Source organism: Myotis yumanensis, unplaced genomic scaffold (assembly GCF_028538775.1).
Source record: "Myotis yumanensis isolate MYYU_CA2020_CCGP unplaced genomic scaffold, mMyoYum1.0.hap1 SCAF_4, whole genome shotgun sequence".
Taxonomy (NCBI): domain Eukaryota; kingdom Metazoa; phylum Chordata; class Mammalia; order Chiroptera; family Vespertilionidae; genus Myotis; species Myotis yumanensis.
Window position 1 is genome coordinate 92,174,338 of NW_027223755.1, and position 27,333 is coordinate 92,201,670.

Genomic DNA, 27,333 nt, shown 5'->3' on the forward strand with positions numbered 1-27,333 from the left:
AGACTTACTAGGGGAAGGCACAGGTGACTACCTCCACCAAGCTAGTCCTCCTCAGGCCTCTGCTGCCCTAGCGGTGGGGGAGAGGATGGGACACGGCGACTACACTGACGAGGGCTCTGAGTGGAGCTTCATGCACTGCTCTGAGTGACTCCCAAACACCCCTCTCACCTTCCCATGTCATCACCCACCTCCTGCCTCACTGGACTCCACCCTTAAAAACAGTATGTGAGGAAGGCAACTGCCAGGAGGCAGCTCTCACAACCACAGCTCACTAAGAAGGTGGAGTCGTGGTGCCAGGCCCGAGGCCCGGCCAGCATTGGTGCCCCTTAATGCCTGCTGCCCGGCCATAACTCAGAGGGAAGGGGGGATGAGGCTCTCTCTACTGCACTGCAGAGTAGCACCAACCCCTCCTTCTGCCTCAGAGGCGCTACTGTCCCTTCCTCCCTCAAGTTCCCCATCACAGGAGGGGCTGAGGGCGGGGCAGCAGGCCTGGAGCAGGGATCTTGGGCCTGGGCGCCTCAGAGACCATCTTATCAGACTGGAGGAGACAGGCCCACGGGGGAAGTGGTTTGGCCAAGGTACCCAGAGGTGGGCAGGCCTGCAGCCAGGGCTCTCGACTCTGCGAGGATAAAGGCATTATACTGTGATAGAAAAAGAAAGTTCCCCGTTTGGAAAATCAGGAAAAAGAGTAACAGAAAATAATAGTGACTTATACATCCAAGGGGAGGAAAACGGACTTCTCTTAGGTAGGTTTTGGCCTTTTGCCTCTAAGAGGCTTTCCCGGAAGCCTCACACACCACAAGAGCGGCTGTCGTCCTCAGAAGTGCTGAGGTGCCTGACTGTGTGGGTGGAACGTCCTGGAGGAAGGAGGAAGCAAGAACAGAGGCAAAGGTTCCTGTGTTTTGCTTATTTTTCAGCCCTAAGCCAAGACTGGCTGGAACAAAACCCCCAAATCCACCCATAGCTGCCGTCCCACCTGCCTTGCACACAACAGGTATGGCGGGAAGGACCAGACGCGAGTACGAAAGAATCACTTCGGCTTCAGAAGTGGTCCCTGTCCCCCCCAAATCTGGCAGGGACCTTCTAGGGCAGCGCTCCTCACAGGCCTGCTCACTGCAGCAAGCCCCGTTCTGCACCGGGCTCAGCCCCTTCCTCCTTCTCTACTGAATGAATTCCTCCCTCTCTGCAGCTACACACCAAGAAAGCATAAAGACAGAGCTGCAGGTAAACGAAAACGTGAGGGCCTGAGGGTAAGCCACCTTAGGAGAGAAGATGAAAAGGAAGAGCCGAGAAACCCAAAGTGCAGAGAGCAAAAAACATCACCAAAGTTCCAAACCACCCTCAACCCACCTGGACCCTGTGGTCTGTGATTGACAGGAAAGCAATGGACATTCCCTGCATCACACGTGTGAACGCCCTGCGCCAGAACGCACCTGGGAGAGAGTGGCTCAGGCTCCAGGATTTCCCACTGGGGGAGGGAGACCTCCCACACGCAGTAGGTCTTCCTGGGGCACCGCCTCTCCTCCAGCCAAGCCTGGGCTCTCCAGCAAAGGGGACTCTTTCTAGAACAGTGGTTCTCAACCTTCCTAATGCCGTGACCCTTTAATACAGTTCCTCATGTTGTGGAGACCCCCAACCATAAAATTATTTTCGTTGCTACTTCATAACTGTAATGTTGCTACTGTTGTGAATCGTAATGTAAATATCTGATATGCAGGATGTATTTTCATTGTTATAAATTGAACATAATTAAAGCATAGTGATTAATCACAAAAACAATATGTAATTATATATGTGTTTTCTGATGGTCTTAGGCGACCCCTGTGAAAGGGTGGTTCGAACCCCAAAGGGGTCACGACCCACAGGTTGGCGACCCACAGGTTGATAACCGCTGTTCTAGAAGGAAAAGGCTTTGCTGAAACAAAGCAACCTCTTCACAAAGGAGACCTAATTACTTGTGCTGTGCAAAGGGACACTGTACAGCAGCCAGTGGTTCCAGGGGCTAAATTCCAAGGCTGATATTAACCCCACACCGAGGTCCATTCCTGCTGTACTCACAGTGAATGGCTCTTCTCAAAGGGGAAGACCGAAGGGCTCAGACCAACTTAGTGGCTGTGATGTTTGCTTAAGAAAAAAACAGGCAGGTTGCTTTAAGGTCTAGCAGCCTTTGTAAACACTGCAGTAGGACACGAACTCAGTGGCCCTCAGACCTGTTTGGAAGTCAGGGCAGTCGGGGAATAACATCAAACAATTACAAAGATAGAAACCAGGAACTAGTTGATTAACACGGATGTAACCATATCAGCTGGAAGTGATGGAGAATCAAACCTAGAAGCACATCTGTGTTTGCACAGAGAGAGGAAGTGAGAACGAAATAAGCAAGACCAGTTAATAGATTGAGTCTTGTTCCTGACAGTTTATTTGTTGCTGCTTAATCATTTTATCTCTGGCTAGTGTCTGCCAGCAGCCAAGCACTAGCAGGGGCTAGAAGTGCAGGAAATATTTGTGGACGAAAAACTTGAATTAGAAAGTTCTGGGTGTCAGTTTTACTTGTTCTGAAAATTGGTCAAGTGCTGCCATTTACTACTTTTAGGGCCAGAACATACCTCGGCCCACCCCGGATCACAGGCGAGGAGCATGGGGCCTGTATTCAGAGGCACAGACCTCTGTTAATACCTGGCCTGCGGTCCTGCAAAGGGACATCACTTCTTGCCAAGTCTGGCTCAGACCTGCTTCTACAGATCATATTCCTCCGGCACTTACTGGTGCAGTTCCCAAGTGCCCAGGCAGATCCTGGGCAGTCTCCTGCCATCGCTCAAACAAGACGCTCTCGGGGCATGTCCCTGAGCCCTTCCAGGGCGGCGCTGGGATTGGCAGGGCTTCGGTGGCAATGTGTCTGCAGGGGACCCGGGGCGTCCTACAGAAAGTGCCTGGCTCGGCCGCAGGTGTGCCACTGGCCCACCGTCTCAGGGATGCAGGATCCTGGCCAGGCTGGGCCTGGCCCTTCAGAATGAAGCAACTGCCCCATCTCTTTCTTGGATTCTTAAAGAGCTAGACTCCATTCTCCCTCATTCACAGAATCTGCAAACTGATATCTTGTCAGAAAATGCTATTTGGACTGAAAACATGTTATAGGATGAGATGCTTCTCTGTGCCTCTGTTCTCCCATCCATAAAATGGGGATAAGGTTGTGTGAGGACTGAGTGAGCTATTTATTGTATGTAACTCACACAGACCAGTGAGAGGCAGCAGCTGCTGCTTCTTAGACATGTTACTATTATCACTGTGGGACAGCGGTTCTCAACCTGTGGGTGGCGACCCCTTTGGGGGTCGAACGACCCTTTCACAGGGGTCGCCTAAGACCATCCTGCATATCAGATATTTAGATTACGATTCATAACAGTAGCAACATTACAGTTATGAAGTAGCAACGAAAATAATTTTATGGTTGGTGGGTCACAACATGAGGAACTGTATTTAAAGGGCCAGAAGGTTGAGAACCACCGCTGTAGGAGAAGGTCCGGAGTCATACTTGGCTCAGCTTTTGCTCTAGAGGTACCAAGGAGAAGCATCATCAGCTAAAAGGAGAAAACAATTGCAATCAAGAGGTGCTGCTTCCCCCATTCCAACAGCAAGAGAGGTTTCAGGGCCACGGTGAGGGCTGCAGCTGCCTGGGCGCTGGGAGCTGCCAGGCGGCGGCGGGATGAACTCTGGGCCGCTCCCCTCTCCCCTGCACTGGCTGGACCCTGGGAAGCTCTCACAACTGTGCCTGGGGAGAGGGAGGCTGGACCGCCACTGTGACCGCTGTGGCAACAATCTCCCAGGCAACGGCATATCTGCTGTGTCCCTCTCATTTCATAACTGACTTTCAGAAGCTGAAACCTGCCACGGTGCTTCCTGGGGGGAGCTGGGGGGAAGAATCCAAATGAAAGGTCAAGGACACCTCTCTGGGGATGGCACATTTTCATTTCACTCGGAATAAAAGCCATCGCTTCCCTCTTCATCCTCAGGGCAACACCCGGCTTTCTGATGACCACCACTTGCAGGCAGAACTTGAAAGGAGTGTGTTTATTGGGGTTTGGGATACAAAGAGAAAGAAAGAGGAGATATTCAGAAATATGTCCTATCTAATCCCCTTTTTTAAGTCAGAGCTGAGAGCAATGTGGACACCCAGCTTCTCTGACACTGTGAGTGCTAGTGCTGCCCAGCTAAATGGGGAGCAAATGACTCCCGGGTGAGAGCGTCCTTGAGAAATCATCGGTCCCTGAGGTTTTAGGTGAGACCTGTGTGCCCTGCTCACGATCCCACCTCTGTGCCGCATGTCCATCCCAGACCTGCCCCGGACCCCAAACGCGCAATCATGTCTGAAGACCAGAGAGAAACTACATGTCCACTGTGCCATGTAATCCTAATGCGGGTAAGAGCGTTCCAAGGTAAGTAGTGTTACTATTTGCATTTCACAGACAGGAAAGCTGAGGTTTACTGAAGGCCACAAAATTGAAGCCAGAGTTTTATTTTTAAGTTCAATGTCATTTTTTTTCACCGTCTCAGACTTTAGAGGAAATATCTTCATATCTGAGATGACTTCTTCAATGGGTCAATCCCCCACCAAGAAAAATGGCAACAAAACGCAAGGCTTTTCACAGAGCTCAGGGGAATAAAAACAAAACTCTGAACATTGTTGTGATACCAGAAGCCACAGAACCGGAAGCAGCTACAAGTCAGAGCTGAGAACAAAACAGTCCTAGGACAGGTGAACAATGACAGCTGGACATTGGGATCCAGGGAGACAGAGAAAGACAGAGAGAGGATAAGGAGGCAGGGCTGGAAGAGGCATCAGAAAATCAGAGAACAGATGGAAAACTGGGGTCCCAGCTGTTGAGGCAAAATTACCTCCAAAACAGACAAAAGTTCTAGGGTCCCAGACACTCAACTCCAAGCCAGGGGATGGCCGGCTCTACCCCAAGGAGAGAGAGGAGACGTCTATAGTTTTTGTTTGTCGACCACCTGTTGCCCCTTCTTTGGAAAGAGTACCCAGGTTTACATGTGGGAGCCAGGTCTCCCCTCTCAGACACATTATCTACTCTAGCTCCAGTGCCAGCGGTGGTCACATGATCCAAACCTGGCCAATCACAGAAGCCAATCACCCAACACCAAGGTGAAGGGATGGGCTTGAGATAAAAGACAGACCCACGAGATATGCTGGGGACGTGGCTGAGAACTCCCTGAGGCCAGAGTTGCCACTGCTGGGAGCCATTTCATCACCCCTCAGAGAGCAGCCTGAAAAGGGGCCTCATTAGAGGACCACAGGAGGTGGAGGGGTCAGATTTCCGGACACATGACAGGTGCTCCTGAGGCCAGAGCCACGCCTGGCCTCCTCAGTTCCCATAGAGGCCACAGACACCCCTTCCCTTACGCTATCAGAGCCGAGGGCCCACAGCCACACTGAGAGGCTAACTGTGTGAGAAGCCACCTGGCCCCCTCCTGGACGGAGGACCAGTTCCTCGGGAGCTGGCTGCTGAGTGCGATGTCTGCAGCTGTGGCCTCTCAGGACAGCACAGCACAGCACAGCACAGCACAGCACAACACGCTACTGCCAGGAAGCCGAGACCAGAGCAACAAACGAGACAGCTCTCCCCCAGCAATGCCTACCTGGCAGCCAGGAGCTTACCTGATACACATGGAATGCGTTCGCTGCTTTGCCCCGGAGAAACACGGATGGGATCCAGACGTTGATCAGTGCCCGGTTTGATCTGACCAAAGGAAAGACCGAAATGGGTCATTTCAATTTACAAAAAAGGGGGAGGGGACTATCTTTTCCTCTAAGATGCATCATGCACAAAAAATTTATGACAATGTCTCTAACACTTAACGGTAAAGGATCAGTTTAAGTTGCATTACTTGGCCCCTGCAGATTATTTTTAAAAGGCAAATTAACCCTCACACCCTCACAAGATGGCTGCCTATGACCAGGCCGGGAGGGGGGTTAGTGAGGGACAACAAAATGACTGAACAAGCAGGCTGCGTGGGGCGACCAGGCTGGCAGGAGAGTTAGCGAGGGATGACCAAACGACTGAATAGCAGGCTGCGTGGGGCGACCAGGGTGACCAGGCCGGCAGGGGGGGAAGTTGGGAGTGACCAGGGCAGCAGGGGGGGCAGTTGGGGATGACCAGGCTGGCGGGGTGGCAGTTAGGGATGATCAGGCCAGCACACAGAGGCAGTGAGGGGCGATCAGGCTGGCAGCGGGGGCAGTTAGGGGCTACCAGGCAGGCAGGCGGGTGAGCAATTAGGACCCAGCAGTCCAGGATTGTGAGAGAGATGTCTGACTGTCGGTTTAGGCCCGATCCTCGGGATCGGGGCCTAAACCGGCAGTTGGACATCCCCCAAGGGGTCCCGGACTGGAGAGGGTGCAGGCCTCTAGAGATGTGGGCTCTCCCCAGATGACACCTTTTCTCAGAGGCTGAGCCTTCTTCCACACAGACAAGTGAATGAGACAAGAGGGGGGTTCTGGTGGCCTTAATCCAGGGCCCACTCCACTCTCTTTACCAGCCCAAGGGGATTATCAGTCCAAAAACCAAGACAACCTAATCATAAATATTCAGTCTAAAGATCAACCAAATTCCTTTGGAGTTATCAGCAGAGGCACCAGACAGAACTGAATCTAATAAAAAAAATCAGAGCAATGCACTGAGCTATTGTTCTTTCCAACAACCAGGGATTATAGATTCAAATCCCATGGAGACACACAGTCAATGAAATGAATGGTGAGCCAGAGTCAGGTAATTGGGAGAAGTGTGGACTGCGGTTCACTGAGGAGCACTTGCCCTGTATGAAGGAGGAAGCTATTGCTCAGCTCTGAATATGGCCTTGCAAGGATTTTCTTTTTTTAAAGAAAATAGAGAAATTTACATTTTTATGTGATATCTTTCAACTCTTAAATGTCAGCCCCCAAAAAATTGTTTTTCAATACTGAAGGGGAAACATAAAACAAAGCTGAAGGCCAGACTCGGGCTGCAGGCGAACAACGCCCCACCTCTACCAGAACCAAACCAGCCTGTGTGGACTTAAACAGTGATTTCTGTTTTCCCGTGTCGTCTTTCTGGGACTCAAGCCAAACCACAGAGTCCTATTTCTAAAGGGCCCTCATAAACAGATGCAGTGGACTTACATTTCGAAATCTGACAAACTCTGATCTTCCGATGTTTGACTCAGATCTCCAGGCACCTGCCATCAGGAGAGGAGAAGAGAGAGAACACATTGTGGTTACCATGGTTTGCATAATCACAACAGAACCCTGTCTCTTGTGCTCCCTGAGCATCCCCTGCTCACACGGAGGTGGAAAGGCAGGGCTGGAAAACAATGAGGTTCGGTGCAAGGATGCTAGAGATGATGTTACAGGAACAAAAATATGCCATGAGCGATCTCAATCATCTTTACAGAAAAAGGGCTGATCATCCTGCTGAGATAATCACAGGCGCATAAAAGCATGCAATTTTGGAGCTATCAAGGCCTAGTTAAAATCTGAGATGCAAGATAGCAAATGTGCAGAAGAAAAAATTATCCATTGTTGCCAAGATGAACATCACACCACAGACACATCCAATGCATAAACACAAACAGCCCCTGCCTGCCTCCTGCAGCCCCATCATTTCCCTCATAACGTATTGAAATCCCAGGCAGCAGGACAGGGTCTTCTTCGACTCCGAGGCCCTGGGAGGACATGACTGAGTATGAGACGAGCCTGCCTGCGTGATGGCAGCTACCATGTAAAGCAGATGACACAATGGCCAGCACCGGTGGATGCTCAATAAATGGTGATGACATCATCACACCCAGGATACATTTCCTATTGTGAACTGATCGAATCTGAACTGGTTAGAGCTTAAGAATGTGGATCAGTCTGGCTGGTGTGGCTCAGTAGTTGAGCGTCGACCTATGAACCAGAGAAGGTCATAGTTCAAATCCCAGTCAGTGCACTTTCCCTGGTTGCGAGCTTGACCCCCAGTGTGGGGTGTGCAGGAGGCAGCTGATGAATGATTTTCTCTCATCACTGATATTTCTATCTCTTTATCTCCCTCTCCTTTCCTCTCTCTGAAATCAATAAAAATATATTTTTTAAAAAAAGAATGAGGATCAGAACTAAGAGGAACCAAGTGGAACAGAGAAGGGTGTGGGGTAATAAGGGAAAGAGAACTTTTACTTCACACTGCACACCTGTCAGAGATTTCATATTATATGGTAATCTACATTTCATACTCTACAGTCTGGGTAACAGTCCCAGGGGTGGGTTCCTCCCACCCCCTACTCTACAGATGGACTGAAGTTCAGGGAGGCCGTGGGAGTGCCCACAGTCACACATACTAGTATACAAACCGGATATGAGTCCAGGTCTGTCCAACTTCAAAGGCTTTTCTGCTACAAATTCCCCCAGACACAGGGAACACCAGCTAACAGGTGAAAGGAGAAGGTGAGATGTAGCCAGAAGTTCTACCCTTAGAGCATTCCGAAGGTCCCCCTTAAAGAAACAGTGGGTTCCTCTCAGAGGCAGGAGAACCCAGTGATTACGGAGCCTGTGATCTGAGGCCTCATGGCTCAGGATCCAATCCCAGCTCCCCTTCTTCCCGACTATAGGGTCATGAGCAAATCACCCAATTTCTCTGTGTCCCACTGACTTAATCTGTAAAATGGGTATAAAAGTAGTAATATTTATAGGTTACTCTGAGGACAAAGAGACTCAACACCTATAGAGTATGCAAAACAGTGCCTGGCAGGTGCAAAGGCCTCAATAACTGACTTGTGCACTATAATAATAATAGGACAATTATTGAGAAGTAGGAGCAGTATGTTCTGTTATCCTTGACACTAGGCATGAATCTGTCCTGCCAGCCCAAGGGGTGTCTCTCACCTCACATATGGCAGCCCAGGAGGAGGGTGACCCAGCTGGAGCCCTCAGATGTGAGCTAAGCAGTTACTAGTAGACAGGGCTCCAGGCAGCAGACTTTGCTAAGAAGCTGCTTTTGAGAAATTCCTTCAAGCCCAACAAGGAGGAAACCTGCCAGGAAAGCCACTGGAAAACACTTCCATTTTCAAACGATCAGGAACTTGTGGGCTGGGGGTCGGGTGGCCTTGCTGTTCAGGCGACTGTCATTTTCATGTGGGTGGCTGGGAGGAGGGCTGGTATAATCTACTAGGGAAGCCAGAGGCTCCATGTCCCAAGATTCCCAAAACATCCACATCCTTTGCCCCAGAAATCTCACTCCAAGAGTTTATCTAGAAGAAACAACCAAAGACCAACATTCACATCGAAGGTCATTCTCTTTCCATTGCTTAGACAAGTGGGGAAAAAAGCAAACAACATGAAGGTCCAACCATAGAGGAATGATTCAAGAACATGTGGCATATCCACATGAGATGGCCAAGCTAACAATGAGGTACACACACTCCTGAGGGTGCAAGCATAATTCCGGAAAAGTACATGAGCATAGTGACTGTGGCTATCATTGATAGTAGATTAAGAGTGGGGTTGGGGAGAAAAAAGGCATATTTTTCATTTATTATTTTTCTATAAGATTTAAAAAAAGAGTATATTTTGAATGAACTGCTTTTTAAAAAATTTAAACAGCCGTAACTGGTTTGGCTCAGTGGATAGAGCGTCGGCCTGCGGACTGAAGGGTCCCGGGTTCGATTTCGGTCAAGGGCATGTACCTTGGTTGCGGGCACATCCCCAGTGGGAGATGTGCAGGAGGCAGCTGATCGATGTTTCTCTCTCATCGATGTTTCTAACTCTCTATCTCTTTCCCTTCCTCTCTGTAAAAAAATCAATAAAATATATTTTAAAAAAATTTAAACACACTTTTAAAGAAAATAGCATTCCATGTGCTGTTTTGAAAAGAGCTCCGAGACAGATGATCGAGTGACAGCAAAAGCAGGGGTGGTCGGTGGGTCTTACACACTACCATGTGCAAAAACGAAGAATTAAGACTATCAAGTTGCATTTGGTTGTTTGGGGTTTGGTTTTTGCATCAAGAAGCTGTAGCGGTGAAATTGAAGACACCAAAGGGGCACCTGTGGGCTGGGGGTGGAGGTCCAGGAAGCTGGTGCACGACACTGGGAGTGAGGCTGTCTACCAAATAGCCTTTTATATCATTTGAATTTTGAAATAACATACTGCCACCCCAAGATTTAAATTAAAAAGTATAATCCCACCAATAGAGTGCTTTTGATCAATTTTTAATGGCACAGAAAAAAGCTCCTGCTCTCTGCTTAATAAAAAGCTGCTATGGACTGCAAATGCCCTGTGATTCCCAAAATAACTCACAATGCATGTGTGCCGACAAAGTCAGAATGAAAGAGACCTGAAAGATGACAGTGGGAGCTGGTTGAGAGGTCAGATGAATTTGATTACATATTTGAACTTTTCTGTACTTTCCACAATGAGGATGCATTAATTGTGTGGCCACAATCAGATACACCTTCTTTATTAATTTAAGTGTGCATCGTAAATTATATTTTTTCCAACTCCTTCCCCCAATGCATTTGCTAGAATGCAGAAAGCCAGATGGAAGAGACTTTGCCTTCAAACTCCTTGATGCATCAGGAGTGGGAAAGGGCAAAGGAAGGCTCTGAAGGCTCACCCCTTCCAGGCACTCTCTCCCCTTGACGGAGGGGGGCCGATGGGAATGGCTAGGACTCTGAGCCTTCTCTGGTGGGGCTGTAGGTGGCTCTCGGCCTCTCGTGTCTTCTGAGCTTCCCCTCAGCACCTCGTCTCTCCTGGCATAATGAGAGGATCGGATGGAGAACACAGATGGGAGGAGGGATTGTGAAGACACTGGCTGCACCACCATGCCCTTCTCCGCCTGGAAATGCTGTCTACCCGGCTGGGTACTGGCCATCATCTGGGTCTACAGTAATCGTCCAGGAAGCTGGCTATATTTCAGTGTGGAGCAGAGGGTACTTTATCAGAAACATAACTTACTGATACTGGCCACCAACATTCCTCATGGCCTCCTGAAGCCCCAGGAACCAGGAGCACAGCTCTGGGACGCAGCCCTCTCTCTGATTTGCTCTCCCCATGGGGCATAATAAGTGATTGGCAGCTCAGCTGTCTTCATTCACTTCTCCTTGACCCGGCAGAGATGGGAGCTCACCGTCTGGCCTCGGGAAGCCATGTGGCAGAACGTGGGTGCGGGGAAGGCAGGGCCCTTGCTGGGAGAAGAGCAGCCAGGAATCCTGGGTTCTCGATACCCACGGAGAATCAGCGTCTGGGCTGCTTCAGCCACAAGCTTCCACAAAACCCTGGCTCGATTCCCTGAGCTGCTTGGGGGCTGGGGGCAGGGACGGGTTAGCTGACAGCAGCCACCTCACGATGCAGGAGTGGGACAGGGACAGGGGTCATCCTGACACTCTGACGGGGGAGTTCTCAAACTGGGAAGAGGGTACAAATACTAGAGATTCTGCCACAAAGAATGACAAGTGTGCTAAATAAATGTTTATGTAAAAAGGGAGAGAGGGGGCAAAGGATGAAAGTAAGAAGGGAGAGGGAGGGAGGGGAAGGAAGGATGGGCTGAAAGAGAATCAGCCAATTGCCAAAACCATGGGGAAACTATACGTCTCCCTTTGGCAGAATCAGGACCCAGGCAGGTGCCCTCACCTCCCGTCCTGAGAGACCTGCAGACACAGCAATGCCACAGTCCCCACGGCTTCCTGCTTTACGCAGAGCTTTCCCACAATGACCCTTCTCACACCCTCCTCCTCACGGCCCTGTGGGGAGAGACGTCGCCCCATGTCACAGGTGAGGATGAGAGTGGTTGGTGTGAATAAAGTGAAGATGCATGAGCCCAACCCAAACCTCCCAGCCCGTGGTTCCCGGGCAGCCTCAGCCTCAGTGACTCCAGGTGGAGAAGCCCACCAATCCCATCTGAGACCCAGAGGACAGCCAGCGCCAACCGTCACATGAACAAGCGTCCCATCTTGGATGTCCAGCTCAGTAGAGCCCCAGGTGACTGTAGCCCCAGCCGACACCTTATGATGTAGCATAACCACCCAGCTGAGCCCAGTCAACCCAAATTATCATGAGAAGAAAATGGATGTGTTTTTTAAGTCACTGAGTTTTGGGGTGGTTTGACATATAGCAATAGATAGCCCAAAAAGTAACTTGTTCGAGGTCATTCAACTAGTCAGTGACAGAGGTGAGCTCCCAATGCTTGTGGTCCGGCTCCAGAGTCTGCACTTCGCACACTGAGCTGCGCTGCCTCCCACTAGGAAGCGCCCATGCTCTGTACCTGCACCTGCATCCTAGAAAGGCCCCACCTCTGCGTCTGCACCTGCACCCTAGAAAGCCCCCGTCTCTGCATCTGCACCTGCACACTAGGAAGCCCCGTGCTCTGTACCTGCACCTGCACCTGCACCCTAGAAAGCCCCCGTCTCTGCGTCTGCACCTGCACACTAGGAAGCTGCATGCTCTGTACCTGCACCTGCACACTAGGAAGCCCCGTGCTCTATACATGCACCTGCACACTAGGAAGCCCCCGTGCTCTATACCTGCACCTGCACACTAGGAAGCCCCCATCTCTGCGTCTGCACCTGCACACTAGGAAGCCCCGTGCTCTGCATCTGCACCTGCACCCTAGAAAGACCCCATCTCTGCGTCTGCACCTGCACCCTAGGAAGCCCCCATCTCTATACATGCACCTGCACCCTAGGAAGCCCCCGTGCTCTGCATCTGCACCTGCACCTGCACAGTAGGAAGCCCCGTGCTCTGTACCTGCACCTGCACACTAGAAAACTCCCGTGCTCTGCATCTGCACCTGCACCCTAGAAAGGCCCCATCTCTGCATCTGCACCTGCACCCTAGGAAGCCCCGTGCTCTGTACCTGCACCTGCACCTAAACCCTAGGAAGCCCCGTGCTCTGTACCTGTACCTGCACCTGCACCCTAGGAAGCCCCGTGCTCTATACCTGCACCTGCACCCTAGGAAGCCCCGTGCTCTGTACCTGCACCTGCACACTAGGAAGCCCCGTGCTCTGTACCTGCACCTGCACCTGCACACTAGGAAGCCCCGTGCTCTATACCTGCACCTAAACCCTAGGAAGCCCCGTGCTCTATACCTGCACCTGCACACTAGAAAGCTCCCATGCTCTGCATCTGCACCTGCACCCTAGAAAGGCCCCATCTCTGTGTCTGCACCTGCACCCTAGGAAGCCCCCATCTCTGTACCTGCACCTGCACCCTAGGAAGCCCCGTGCTCTGTACCTGCACCTGCACACTAGGAAGCCCCCGTGCTCTATACCTGCACCTGCACACTAGGAAGCCCCCATCTCTGCGTCTGCACCTGCACACTAGGAAGCCCCCGTCTCTGTACCTGCACCTGCACACTAGGAAGCCCCCGTGCTCTGTACCTGCACCTGCACACTAGGAAGCCCCCGTCTCTGTACCTGCATCTGCACCTGCACCCTAGGAAGCCCCCGTCTCTGCGTCTGCACCTGCACCCTAGGAAGCCCCCGTCTCTGTACCTGCACCTGCACACTAGGAAGCCCCGTGCTCTGTACCTGCACCTGCACACTAGGAAGCCCCATGCTCTATACCTGCACCTGCACCTGCACACTAGGAAGCCCCATGCTCTATACCTGCACCTGCACCTGCACCCTAGGAAGCCCCCGTCTCTGCGTCTGCACCTGCACTCTAGGAAGCCCCCGTCTCTGTACCTGCACCTGCACCTGCACACTAGGAAGCCCCGTGCTCTGTACCTGCACCTGCACACTAGGAAGCCCCATGCTCTATACCTTCACCTGCACACTAGGAAGCCCCGTGCTCTGCACCTGCACCTGCACCTGCACACTAGGAAGCCCCCGTGCTCTGCATTTGCACCTGCACACTAGGAAGCCCCCCGTGCTCTGTACCTGCACCTGCACCCTAGGAAGCCCCGTGCTCTGCATTTGCTGCGCCCTAGGAAGCTCAGAGACGGAATTATCCAGATCCTACCGCAGAGCCTCGGCTGGTGTCGAGGGCTCAGCGCTCAGGAGCAGATGTGTACAGTGTACAAGTGGGTCTCACAGCCTTTCTCACAGCCTGTCTTCTTTGTCACCAGAGTGACTTTGATAGGCACCAGGCCTGGAGGCCAAGGTGCAGACCTGGCCCAGTCCAAAGTGGCTGGTTTCCCCTTGGTAGCCCGGCTCCTTCTCTGTCTCCAAATACACAGGTCACCCTCCAGGCTCTGAGCTGAATCCTGAGGGAATAAACGGAAGCTCAGACGTTTTGAATTCTAATCCAGGCTCCCACTGGTAGTCAGAGACATCACCCGGCTTCAGTAAACTTTGATTTCTTCCTCGCCTACCCCATGACAACCAGCCTCTGACTGTCCTACTAGACAGAGTAACAAAGATGGTGGGGGACAAGGGACCAACATGTGTCAAACACAATGTGCCAAGTATTCACACATTGAATCCTCAGATACTATGAAGCAAGTATGATCGCAAGTCACAGGCCCCTCCCCTCTGACCCTAGCCGCTCTGTATGGCTGGCTCCTCTCTCATCTTCCCAGTCCCAGATGAAACTGAATTCCTGAGATGCCTTCCCTGACCAACAAAACTAAATACTGCCACCTTCATGGCTCACGTTGTTCAGCTGGCAACGACTCCATTCCGGTTTATCTGCACATTGCTCCTCCTGGGAACTCCCACGTCTGTTCTCACCATGACACATGCCATCCTTGCCTAGCACCAGCACACCACGGGCACGGAATGAGCATGTGCGGCTGGTTCAAGGAATGAATATAAAATGGAAGCTGTTTCCACACTGAAATGCCAATCCACTTGTAAACTTCTTTGTAGCACATCCCCAATCTCCATGCATGATAAGGATACATTCGTTTGGAGATCAGAAGAACCGGAGAAAGTGAATCGTAGTCCCTCTTCTAATTACAGGGCTGCCTGTTCAAAGGAAAGGCAATAGGCAGACATGACAGCAGCAAACCTTTGTCCCAGTCATGAAATCACGCGCGCAATCTATGTTTCCAGAGGCACTTTCTCTCTCATCCCTTTTCAAACAGCCTTCCCTTAAGCAACTAGCTCTCATTTTTGCACTGCCAAAAACTATCTCCCATCCCGCCAACACCCCTGCTTTCTCATCTCATGTTTCAATAAGGAGCGAACTGTGAACGGCATGGCTCTGCCATCCAGCGTGGCTGCTGTGAGCATCGAGTAGCCTGGGCTTGCCTTGCCTCCAGAGGCGGCCGGCCTGGGTCTGGACCCCTTCCAGGGCTCCATGTGTATGTTTGTTCATTTGTGCTTTTGTCTTACAGATGTACAATTAGAGGTATCAGAGCCACATGGGGTTTGAAAATCAACTGAGATCTAAGACTTTCTGCTGGGCGTAAAGAACTGGCAAATAGGAGTTTTAAAGGTTTTTATTCTACCTCTGGGCAGCCCCGGAAGCCTGCACAAACACAGACTATCACATCTCTGTGAATCTGTCTTCATGTCAAGACTGAGAGTCTTGAGAACAATATTCTCTGAGCCCAAGATGTATCAGGGACATACTGATTGCTGAAAGAATGTTCCCAGTGGATGGATAGACAGATACAAAGATGTGCAAACAAACAGGTGGGGCAATGAATGGTAGGAGAACCGGGGAGGAGAGGGAAGGAATGTGAGAAAATTATCTAATTTACTAAGATGGACATCTCATTTCTTTCCAGGTAACCAAGATACACAGACAACATATGGACAAAGACACCTATACAAGGGCATTTACTGCAACACCATTCGTGGCAATAACAGCCTGAAACAACTAATGAAATGGTTATGTAAGATATTGCTCCAGCGAGAGCCAGCCTGCACAACTACTAAAGGGAGAGCACAGATCTCTGCTAACTGGGGATGATCTCTAAGATTTATTGTCAAATGACAAAAGCCAGACACAAAACAGCATGTCGGGCAAGCTCCTATTTTCCTGAAGCAGCTGGGAGGTGGGTACCTATGTGATTGGATGTGCAGTTATCATTTCTAGAAACACAGAAACTGCCAACTGTGACGCTGTGAGCAAAGGACAGTGAGAAGCAAGGCACAGGGGCAAGAGGAAGATTTATTTTTTACTGTAAAACTTTATACCTTCTACATTTTTACTACGTCCATGAGCTGTTACCCTTATGAAAAATAAGTGTGACAACCTTGACATTTTAAATTAAAAGAAGAAGTGTCATGTCTCAGACAGGGAAAAACACCCAGTGACTGCCTCTGAGAGAGGTGTGGGGACAGTCGGGCAGGGACCATTCTGGGATGAGGGCAACGTTCTACGCCTTGAGAGGAATGTGGGTCACACAGGCTTGTGCCCTCATCAACACTCAGTGACCACACAATTAAAACATGTACAAACATGTATATAAATGTTATCTCAAACAACGAAAAAACTACAAGCAAAAATATTAAACTCCAGAATGCACACTTTAGTATTTTGGACAAAATGAAAACTAAAATGTGCAGCTTATTTTGCATCAGAAAAACAAGATGATGTGATGGGCGCATGAGGGGGCGGGGGAGAGGGAGGGTAACGCAGGTGCCGGCCAATGTTAGTGGCAGCACCGAGGGGGTGGGCGCACGGTGCCCACGCGAAGGCCTTCCGTAGACCTATTTCACATTTTTCCAGATAAAATGGTGGAAAAATGTTTTGATCAAGCATGCAGAAAACAATGGAATTGTCTCTCTATTCTCTGCACAGAAAATGCATTATAATATCAGTGTCCTATTACGGGGCTAGCAGAGCACAGCCTCTGTACTTAAGGTTATCAGCCTTAAATGTGGGGGAAGTACTGGAGATGTGTCCGATGGTTAATTAATAAAACTGTCATGTTTATCTGGATTCTGAGATATTGGAGGTACTTATCGCTCTTTGAAAGTGACGCTGTGTTGTGATTTCTTTCCCCGTTCTAAGTAAGTGCTTCCGTTTTGTAGAAAAGGCCTGGCGTGGGGCTCGGGCCAGCAGGGCCTGAGCTCGGACGTGGCTGTGTGGCCTAGAACAAGCAGCCACTCTTCTTTGGGCCCGTCCTCCTGTGGAGCAGCCCCTGTGGGGTTGCTGCCAGGCTTCAGCACGATCCTGCAAGGACCATCCCCTGCCCAGCGCCTGGCGGAAACAGCTGCTTGCTGAGTGGCAGCTGCTCTCATTATCCGTGGACAGAGTGCAAGGGTGTTGGACAGAACAGACCGGCTTGGGGGCCACGCAGCCCTCACCCATAAGTGGGGGCCCTGCTCCATTCCCCACATGCAGGTGCCTACTCACAGGCTCGCACCGAGCGACAGGGTGGCCTCAGAGAATGAAGACAAAGCCGGGCTCATGAACCATTCAATCCCCCAGGAGAGATGACTTTAAGTGCCCGATCCACGCAATTATTTCATGTCACAGTGGGAAAGTCTGCAGAGAGGAGCTGGGGTAACAGGGGGTTGCCAGGGGATAAGGGAACGCGGCTGGGAGGGAAGGTGGCTGGGCTGAGGCTGGAGCATGGGGAAAACAGCCTGTCCCTCTCTGTTCAAATTGAGGGGAGCCACTGAAGGAAATTCCGCAGGGAGAGACGGGCCAGCTCACATTTCAGTAAGCCACTGGGAGCCAGGCAAGGGGGACAAGCCAGGAGGTTGCTACACACACACACACACACACACACACACACACACACACACACACCATCTAGACTATGCACACGAGATCATATGCCAACCTCTCTGCCCATCACCTTTCATCAACAGATTTTTTTAAAGCTTACTTGTAAGAAAAGTACTAATTGACAACTGTCTACAGTTTCACCAGGCTTAAGTTGCCAATATAAAGTTATTCTTAAGTTATGAATTTTCAGCCAATCTCTAGTGAAAGACTTGGGCCTGTAACGATGAGTTGGGAGCATTTAACTAATCCACACCTGCTCTGCCACAGATGAGGAAACCAAGGCCTGAGGATGAAGTAACAACCTCACAGTGGTTGGGTCTCCTGGCTGAAGACTTCTACTGCCTCTCGCCACATGGGGGGAGGGGGTTTCTCATCTGCTCCTGACAGACCCCCAGGGACAATAGTACCTACCCATGGGCTTAGTGCCGTCCCCCCAATGCCCTGCTTCAACAAGTTCTGGCTCTACTTTGACCCTTTACCCATACTGAGTTTCCAAAGAAGAGCTCCTCTTAAAGAAAGGGTTACACAAGCATGATTTATTTAAAGGGGGGGAAAGTTTAGAAAACACTAAGCTGCCTCATTCACTCTCATTTCACCCTTAAGTCCCATAGAATAACCAGAGAAACTGAGGCACAGGGCAACCAAAAGATGCCAAAGAAAAGCAGAGCTGTGCAAACTCTAGAATCCAAACCCGCTCTCACTAGTACTGTGGTGTAACTATAGAGTAAATGTAGGGTTTCCTTCAAAACATTGCACACGCACCTGGAACTGTCACTTAGAAGTCAGCAGGGAGCAGTGTGTAAGAGCATTAAGGTATCAAAGATGTTTAGGCAGCGGTCTGAGGAGCCTGTTATTACAGACAGCAGTGGCTGGGCTTATCTGGGCTGATCTTCGGGAGACTTCAGACTGCAAGGACAACAAAGGTATCACCATGTCCATCACCTCAAATGCTGTCTTCTTGCAAACAGAACACCCCTCGTGAGCTTCCAAGGGCATATGCATCACTGGGAAAACCCTCCAGGGCAGAGACTATGGCTCATTCACTTTTGCACTTCCAGTCCCTGAACCCAGTCCCTCCCCATATTTCCCTATCAGGGGCAGTAACTACGGATCCAGTTCCCAAGTATGACACATCAAGGTTCGCTTCCTGCCGCTGGCGTGGCTAAGCCCACTCCAGGTTCCTTCCTTACACAGTTCCCCACACATGCACCTCTCACGGTTTCCAAGGTGCCCCCACTTGGTAAAGCCTTTTGACCCTCACATCCCCTCACAGAGGGAGCTGAACACTGCCACTGCACTGTGTGTGGTGTCTATCACAGCACCGCCCATGTGCATGGAGGCATCGGCTTACTTCCTACTCCCTCCAGGGCTGCAGGCTCACTGGGCCCAGGCTGTGCCCTAACTCACCTCGGAATGCAACAGGGTAATAATCCATGATGACGTTTATCTTTCTATATGAACAGAAACATCTGGAAGGGTAAGCACCCAAAACTTCAGGATGGTTATCTCTGGGGTCGGGAATAGAATTGAGGGTGATGACCAAAGGGATTTTAGCATCTGCATGTTGGCATTAGAATGTATTCAGGAAAAAAAATGTATTCATGTATGACTTGTGCCTTTCAAACATGTTTTTAATAGCAGCTATAGTTGATTAAATGATGGCCGCCAAATGGCTATGTCCATATCTCAAGTTCCAAAACCTATAAATGTGACTTATTTGAAAAAACAATTTTTGCAGGTGTACTTAAGGATCTCGAGATGAGATCATCCTGAATTATTTAGATGGGCCCTAAATCCAAAGAAAAGTGTCCAGAGAAGAGAGACACACAGAGAGAAAAGGCATATGAAGACAGAGACAAAAATTGGAGTGATGTGGCCACAAGCCAAGGAATGCCAGGTGCCACCAGAAGCTAGAAAAGGTAAGGAAGGATCCTCCTGGAGCCTCCAGATGGAGCATGGCCCTCCCAACCCCTTGATTTCAGAGTTCTAGCCTCCAGACTGTTAGAGAGCAAGTGTGTGTTGTTTTGCTACATTTTTTGGCCTATTACTTGGTGCCAGGCCATGTTACAGATTTTAGGTACATCATCATCCTAATGGGTTCATCATCTTCATTTTACAGATGGGGAAACTGAGATTCAGAGAGTTGATGTAACTTGCTCAAGTTCAGTCAGGCGTGGAATCGGGCAGTGTGGGGGCCAAGTCCATACAGGGCTATGACACCATCTCAGAAGAGCACGGCTTTCCAGTTACGGAGGTCTGGGCTTGCACTCTGCTTGGCTGAGCTCACTTTCCTCAGTTATGAAGTGGGAAATATTACCTCCCTGCCAGCTTATTACAGGTTAGATGAAAGGATGAAACACGGCAGCCGGTGCACTGCATCCCAGTGACTGACACAGAGGAGGTGCTTGGTGTCTTCCGAAGGGATGAGTAAAGGAGGGTCGGCATGTTATTCCTCGGTAGGGATGGTCAAAAGGCTGGGGCAGGGGGTGGTCCAAGGAATGCTCCTCCAGGAGGAACACAATGACTAGAGCAGCGGTTCTCAACCTGTGGGTCGCGACCCCTTTGGGGGTCGAACGACCCTTTCACAGGGGTCGCCTAAGACCATCGGAAAACACACATATAATTACATATTGTTTTTGTGATTAATCACTATGCTTTAATTATGTTCAATTTGTAACAATGAAATTGGGAGTCACCACAACATGAGGAACTGTATTAAAGGGCCGCGGCATTAGGAAGGTTGAGAACCACTGGACTAGAAGTACAGATCATTTCCTGAGTTCACCCCCCATCCCTCCCTCCCCCCATCCACTATGCTGTCAGCTCTTGGAAATGCCAGGTGGGTGGGTGGAGGGTAAATACGTTTCACTGAACAGTTCAGGCAGCTGACTGACCTTAGGAGCCACAGTGCAAGACTGAAAGGTTATAGCTTTGCTAGCAGACAGTGAGAAAGTCTTCCTGGAGCAGAGCTCTCGGTCCTCAGACTCACCTTTTTTAGTTATAAAAGGTCCTTACAAAGGAATTTCACTTGCTATGCATAGAAAGCAAACAGAATCCAATGGAAACAAGACCTGATTGAATTCTAAGTGACAGTGGCTCTCAACCGGCTGAGTCAGATCACCTGAGGCAACTGGGATGCCGGGCCCCACTTCAGAGATTCCCCTTCAGCCGACCCAGGGCTGAGCCCGGGCATGCAGGCCTCTAGACACCACGGCTCACCAGCACCCTGATCCTGAGCCCACACTTGCTTTGTCAGGGCATCTAAGCTGCCTGAGCCTGCACCAGCACTGCTGAACGGAAAGTGAAGGGGGAGCATCCCTCCTCGCTACCAGAGTCCGCGTATTCACACCTGACTCTCAAACTACCTGAAACCATCCTGCTCCCTCCCAACCAAGGCTACAGGCCTAAAAACCTCGGAAACACAGATCTGACACAGGCAGGACCATCTCCCTGGGAAACCCACCGGTGTGATCTCTCAGAATGCAGAGATGCTGACAGGCAGGGGCTCAGGTGAGTGTCCCCTCCCCCACACTGCAGACTGTGAGGGCCCAGGGGACAGTCCGAGGCTTGTTCTCTGACTGCCAGTGTGCAGGTCGGCACCTGACTAAAGAGGATGCTAATTCTGCATCCAGTGAATAAATAAATGAGGTGCCAAAGCATTGGGTCTTAGGGTGTGGGTAACATTCAGACTACTGTCCAGGGCAGAAGTGATATTCCACAGGGGCTGGGGCAGGGGGGCAAGTCTTCTCTAGGCAGCCCTTGCTCTTCCACCAACTGCTCCTCCAAATAAGCTCTGGCTTGTTCCGACAGCCACAGCCTCTCTGTGACTGATAGGTAATTTCATGCCCAAATTGGAAAGCATTTAAATGGAGACATCAGGAAAGTCAGGGTGGGAGACATATGATCGCTCCTTGCACATGACAGCAAATAAAAAATGAAAACAGCAAAGTTGATCATCTTGTGACAAATAAATTCATGGTCCCTTGTCGTATGTGGAATTGACATAGAATATTTTGTTTCAGTCAGATTCACCAAGTATTTTCTGGACATCCATAGTCTGAATGTTATGGTGAGAAGTGGGAACTAATATTCATTCATTCCACAAAAATTTAAAACTCTCTACCAGGCCCAGAGGACACAAGCCAAGTATAAAAGTGGACCAAGATGGAGACAATGAGTAAAGAACTCTATGCCAAGTAGTGATAAGTGCTATGAAGAAAAATAAGGCAGGCACTATTTTATTCAGGGGCAAGGTAAGGCGGTATCTGACCCCCTACTTCAGATGGTTTAGAGCAGCCATGGGCAAACTACGGCCCACGGGCCGGATCCGGCCCGTTTGAAATGAATAAAACTAAAAAAAAAAAGACCGTACCCTTTTATGTAATGATGTTTACTTTGAATTTATATTAGTTCACACAAACACTCCATCCATGCTTTTGTTCCGGCCCTCCGGTCCAGTTTAAGAACCCATTGTGGCCCTCAAGTCAAAAAGTTTGCTCACCCCTGGTTTAGAGGCATTTTCTCATTTAATTCAAACTTCACACAACTCACTCTGGTGAGCATCACCAGTTACATTGAAAGATGAGGGCAGGAGACTCTGAAAAAGTCAGAGACTTACCAGCTCCAGCACTTACTAGGCAGGAGAACTTGGGGACATTATCTTACTGTGCCTTACGTTCCTCATCTCTACATGGCGACAGGAGTGCCTACCTCATGGGCTTGCTACTACATATATTAGGCATTCAATTAATGTTACCTACTGCTGCAGGTGGGAGCGTAAATGCCACTCACACTTCGTTATCTGAGGGAGAAGCCAAAAGATACACCCATGAAACTAGTGGCTGATAATATCCATGAACAAAGCATGCTGATTTGTAATATCCTTCCGATACCTAACAGGCCCGTCCTTGAAGACCTAAGCCCCACATCTCCTCTGGGAAGCCTTCCATGACCAATCCCAGCAGTTCATTAAGACACCATGGTGTCACCATTCCACCCGATAACTGACATAAACTCTATTATTTCTGTGTTCGTTCATTCATTCATTCATTCATTCAACAAATATGTTTCAAAAGCCAAGCCCACATCAGACCCCATGGCAAATATGTGTTAACATGTCTGTGTCCCCCACGGGACAACAAACTTCTTGGGGATGGAGAAAATTAACTGGGGATAGTTCAACAGAGCAAATTAATTAGTACCTAAGGGCAACATTTAGAAAGTAGGTAAAATGGGTAGTCCAGAGGGAAAGAGAGATTAAGGGAATTTAGAGGAAGTTCAAAATAAATACAACTCAGTATTGACAGAGCCCTAAGGACTTTCTTAAAGAATGAGCTAGACCTTGAAGGACAGGGAAGAGTGGGGAGTAGAAGCCAACACAAGGAGAAAGCCAATCTCAACAATATGAACAGTATAAATGGTGCCATGTATGTAAGAGATACATGCCTCTCTGTATGTAAATGCATAACAAATATCTAGGACATATACCAAAGTCTTCTTTATAAGGATCTCGGGGAGAGGGACACATGTTTTGTACTCTATTCAGTTGCACATTATTTCTTTTTAAAATAGATTATTTATGTAATTTAGAAAAAAACTTAAAGCACGTCTTCTGAAAGACAAAAGGTAGAGAAACAAGACAGTGAAGGTAGAAGGAAGAGCAAATGGTAAGGGATAGGACTCCGTGGCCAAAGGGGCAATAGCAAGAGGTGAGGAAGAAGGTGCGAGACAGGTCCTGCTTCAGCATCTGCCAGATTCTTTTTAAACCGCAGCCAAAACATTTCTGCACGGCATTGAGGCACTGGGATCACCCGCTGACTGTGAGCCCCACTGTAACAGGGTGGGAGACAACTCCCATTGGAGACACATACACACACACACACACACACACACACACTCACTCATGCTGGCAAAGGTGATGATACTCCTGGACAGCCAAAAAAAAAAGCCGCTTTTCCAGAAAAGAAATAAAAATCTAAGGGGACCTGAGGCTTTTCTGAATTTAGCAAAAGCCCTGGCCAAGTCAGACCTCAGATGCCTGGCTGGCCACATCAGCCACAGAGCAAACTGCAACCACCCACTTGGGTGTGGACAAGGCCCTTAGACTTTTAGTGGCTGGGAGAATACCATTCAAACCCTGGTCAACAAAATCATTGTCCTCAAAACCAGAGCAGCAGCTTTGCAGACCCCAGGGCAAGAAGGCCTGGGAACCTCATAGGCAATTCCAAGAGGGTGCCCATCGCTCCAGAAGAGGACATTTCTAAAAGAACACAAAAGGGGAGGCAATTGTTTGGCTTTTTGTTCCTTAGGCAAGTATCTCTTTATCAAGATGCACCTGTTTCAATCCAACCATGTGACCAGCTGGTCTCCTGGAAGAGACAGCAACATAATGTATACATAACAGGCTCTGGATGCCACAAACCAGCTGGCCAGGGACACAACCGCCATGAAACATACAGCAAAAACAGCATTTTTTTTAAAATTTTTTTTTACTGAAGATATATAAATCCACATCAAGGAAGTGGGGAGAGCTTTCAGAACAAACTGTATGATCCTTTTGATGTGCAAATGTCACTCAACTAAAACCACTCACTTCCCATCTCAGCCCTAAGTTAATGACGGGCCAGAAGAGAAGGAAGTAGAGATGAGCATTTTTTAAAAAGATTATTAAAAAAAGAAGAAGAAATCTAAAAAATAATGTAGAAAGTCACATGCAATTGGTGGGGAAGGTAAGACTAGCCAGAATGGAACTCTATTGTCATGGAGAAATTATTATTAATAATAAATAATAAGTATATATATACTTAGTTAGGTTAGAGGGTTTTTACAAGTATAATCATGTGATTATTATGGATCCCTAGAAATACTGTGCGTTAATTTAGCAGAAATAGAATAAATTAGGATTTAGATGGATAGTCATGGACATAAGACTTACAAAGACAGAGTGGAGACAGAATGAAGGGCTGGGAGAGCTTACATTCTGAGGACGACAAAAAGGACACGAGTCAAGGACAGTGCTGCAGTCAGACCACAGGGACGGACAGAGGTTCAGTCCCAGACCAGCCTAGACAGGATCCACTTTTCCATGCTAATAACTTTCTACTGAGAAACCTACATGCCAATCAAATATACAGTGGTCAGGAGCCAAGCAACCCAGGTCTTCAGGTTGCTACCTGGGGGACCTTGAGGTCACTACCTGAGGGGAGGTGGGGGGGGAAGCCTGGGGGCATCTTCCATGAAGGCAAAGAGAGATCAAAGCTAACTTATCAAATGAGTAAGAGCAGGCCCTGCTCACACCAACAATGAGCGTGTGCCATGAGCTCAGGATTTAGATTCATCCGAATCTGAGCACCTGGTCAGATGAAAACAAAAGAAGGAAGTGCAAGTGCATCTCAGGAAGGACTTGGTGGTAAGTAAAAGGGGAGCACAGGGCTATGAGCCCCAGAGCATCCTGGTTGCTGCTGCCTATCATCTCTCCTCTGGTGGGGCTCCAGGGGTGGCCTCCTAGTCCCGGCTTCTGCTTCTTCAGAATCTGTGACAGGAAGGTCTCAGGATTATCTTTTTCAGACCTCAGTCTCCAAGCCTAGTCACATGCAGTCAAAGCAAGTCACACCAAACATATTCTGGTCTTTGACCTGTTCAAGGGTAGAGTCCACATTGTCCATGTCTGCCACATCCCCACCGTGTACCCCACACTTTGTATGTGACACAAGAAACACAAGTGACCGGCAGGCAGACTAAGCAGGTGTGGAAATTCCTCCCTCGCCCCACAGCTGGTCAGCATGGAGCACGGAGTGTATAAACCCTGATAACTCTGTTGCTTGCCAGTGCTTATGATTTGTAGCAACGTAAGGGACCAGCTGTGAGCAGCTAGCACACACTGCACTTGCCAACAGACACACAACGCTTATCTTAATGGAAATGTTACTTTAAAGTCCCACACCCATAAGCCTTGGGGAGCCAGGCTCTGCCCACCCAAACCCTACACTGTAGCCCCCTGAGCTCCCCAGTGGGGCCCAGCTACCCACAGTGACGAGCAAGCCAGGTGTAAAAGGGACGAGAGTGCATCACAAGCACATGTGGGAGGAAAGATCTGTGACGCGGGAGCCCTCCGAGGTACAGAAAGTATCTGCTTTAGTGTCCAGGGTCATGTGGTCACGTGGGGTATTTGCCCCGGACAGAAAACGCTGGGTGGGCCCAAATGCGTTCTGCAAACATCTTTCCAGGTGATTTGTGTCAAAAATGAGTATTTCTGAGCTAAGCCTCTATGTGAGACATATTTTTAGTAGCCTCTCTTTAACGGCACTTTTGAAAATAATCTCCAAGACAGCAGGCAATCGGAACACAGTGTCCGGGGCCGGGTTACAAAGCTGCCTGGGATCTGGAACGTGGCGCTGAGCTGCGGTGGGACCACCGCCAGTTTGGTGCTTGATTGCCAGATAGTCCACAAGTGCCACCACTGAACAATACATCTCTTATTAGATCTCTTATTATCCTGACTTAAACAGCATCAGCCTTCAGATGAGCCGGCTCCCTCTGAAGGTTTTAGAGATACCAAGAAAGACCCAGGAAGCATTTTTTCCCAAAGCGAACCTTATCACAAAATTGGGATGAGTTTTTTCACCTATCTCCCTCCTGAATTTTTAATTACTTGTCTTTCTCTCCCACCAGCTCAGTCATTTCAACCGTGGCAGGAAGGAGACCCATGGAAATGCCAAGCAGCTTACGACAAGTCACTTATCCAGCAGGATCCAGGAAGGCACCTTTCTGGGTCAGCAAATGTGTGGCCAACAGTGTCACCATAGACACTACAGGTGCGTGGTCAGGCTCATACATCATACCTTCATGTGACCGTGTGCCAGCCTGAGTGAAGGGAGTGAACACAGTCCCTGTCTCGGGGAAGCTGTCCTCAGCCCACAGGTGAAAGACAGAAAATTCAACACAACATGGTTACAGAGTGACAGACGCTGGAGCACCGCAAAGGTCTGCGAAGGCGTTTGTTGTGGGAGTGGATTCCACTGAAAGCCCCATCACAGGACCTCGCGCTACACACAAAAAGTCTTGGGCAATGAAGAGATAAAAGGACCTGTGGTTTCTCCAAGACACTGCAATGAGCAGCAGCTATCATCCTGTCAGCGTGATGTAAGCTTATGGCACTCGAGACAATGGGAAGGGAAGAGGCAGGCGCAGAGAAAGATTCAGGCATGAGGGAGAAACAGAGACAGGCTGCGGCCAACAGGCACACAGGAAGGGAGAGGCAGAGCTGAGATAAAGTCAGAGGGAGGCAGGCCAAGAAAGGAAAGCAGAGAGAGAGGTAGGTAGCGAGAGAGGAATAAAGAGACAGAAGCACAAAGAGGCAACAGAAGAAACTAAAAGGCAGATAAAACACAGAGAGAAACAGAGCAAGAAGGAGAAGAGAGCACATGGGAGAAACCCAGAACCACCTGGCCTTTGAGAGGCAACGTGCAAGAGGCCCCAAGTGCCCAGGGTCCAGTGCTGCAAACATGACTGAGACCCAGGCCAGCTGGGGCGTGAGGAGGAGGCCAGTTGGACCCAGACTGAATGTAGCCTGTCACCTCTAGTGGACGGAGGGCAGGCTCACTGCACCCCACAGCCACACAATGTCACCTCCTCTCCTCCACGCCCTGCGGATCCCATACCCAGACAGGCTCATGAGACAAAGCA

At 49.5% G+C, this 27,333-nt stretch overlaps 1 protein-coding gene across 4 annotated transcripts in view; it reads right to left on the reverse strand.

Moving 5' to 3' along the window:
- The window catches only part of SNX29 (sorting nexin 29), a 445,003-nt gene that overhangs the window by 129,978 nt on the left and 287,692 nt on the right, over positions 1-27,333 (reverse strand). For all 4 annotated transcript variants that reach the window (XM_070412958.1, XM_070412961.1, XM_070412960.1 and 1 more), the window contains 2 exons: positions 7,169-7,224; positions 5,672-5,753 (listed from right to left, as the gene is read on the reverse strand). In XM_070412958.1, the coding sequence (XP_070269059.1) occupies positions 5,672-5,753; positions 7,169-7,224 (138 nt within the window). The remainder of the gene's footprint in view (positions 1-5,671; positions 5,754-7,168; positions 7,225-27,333) is intronic.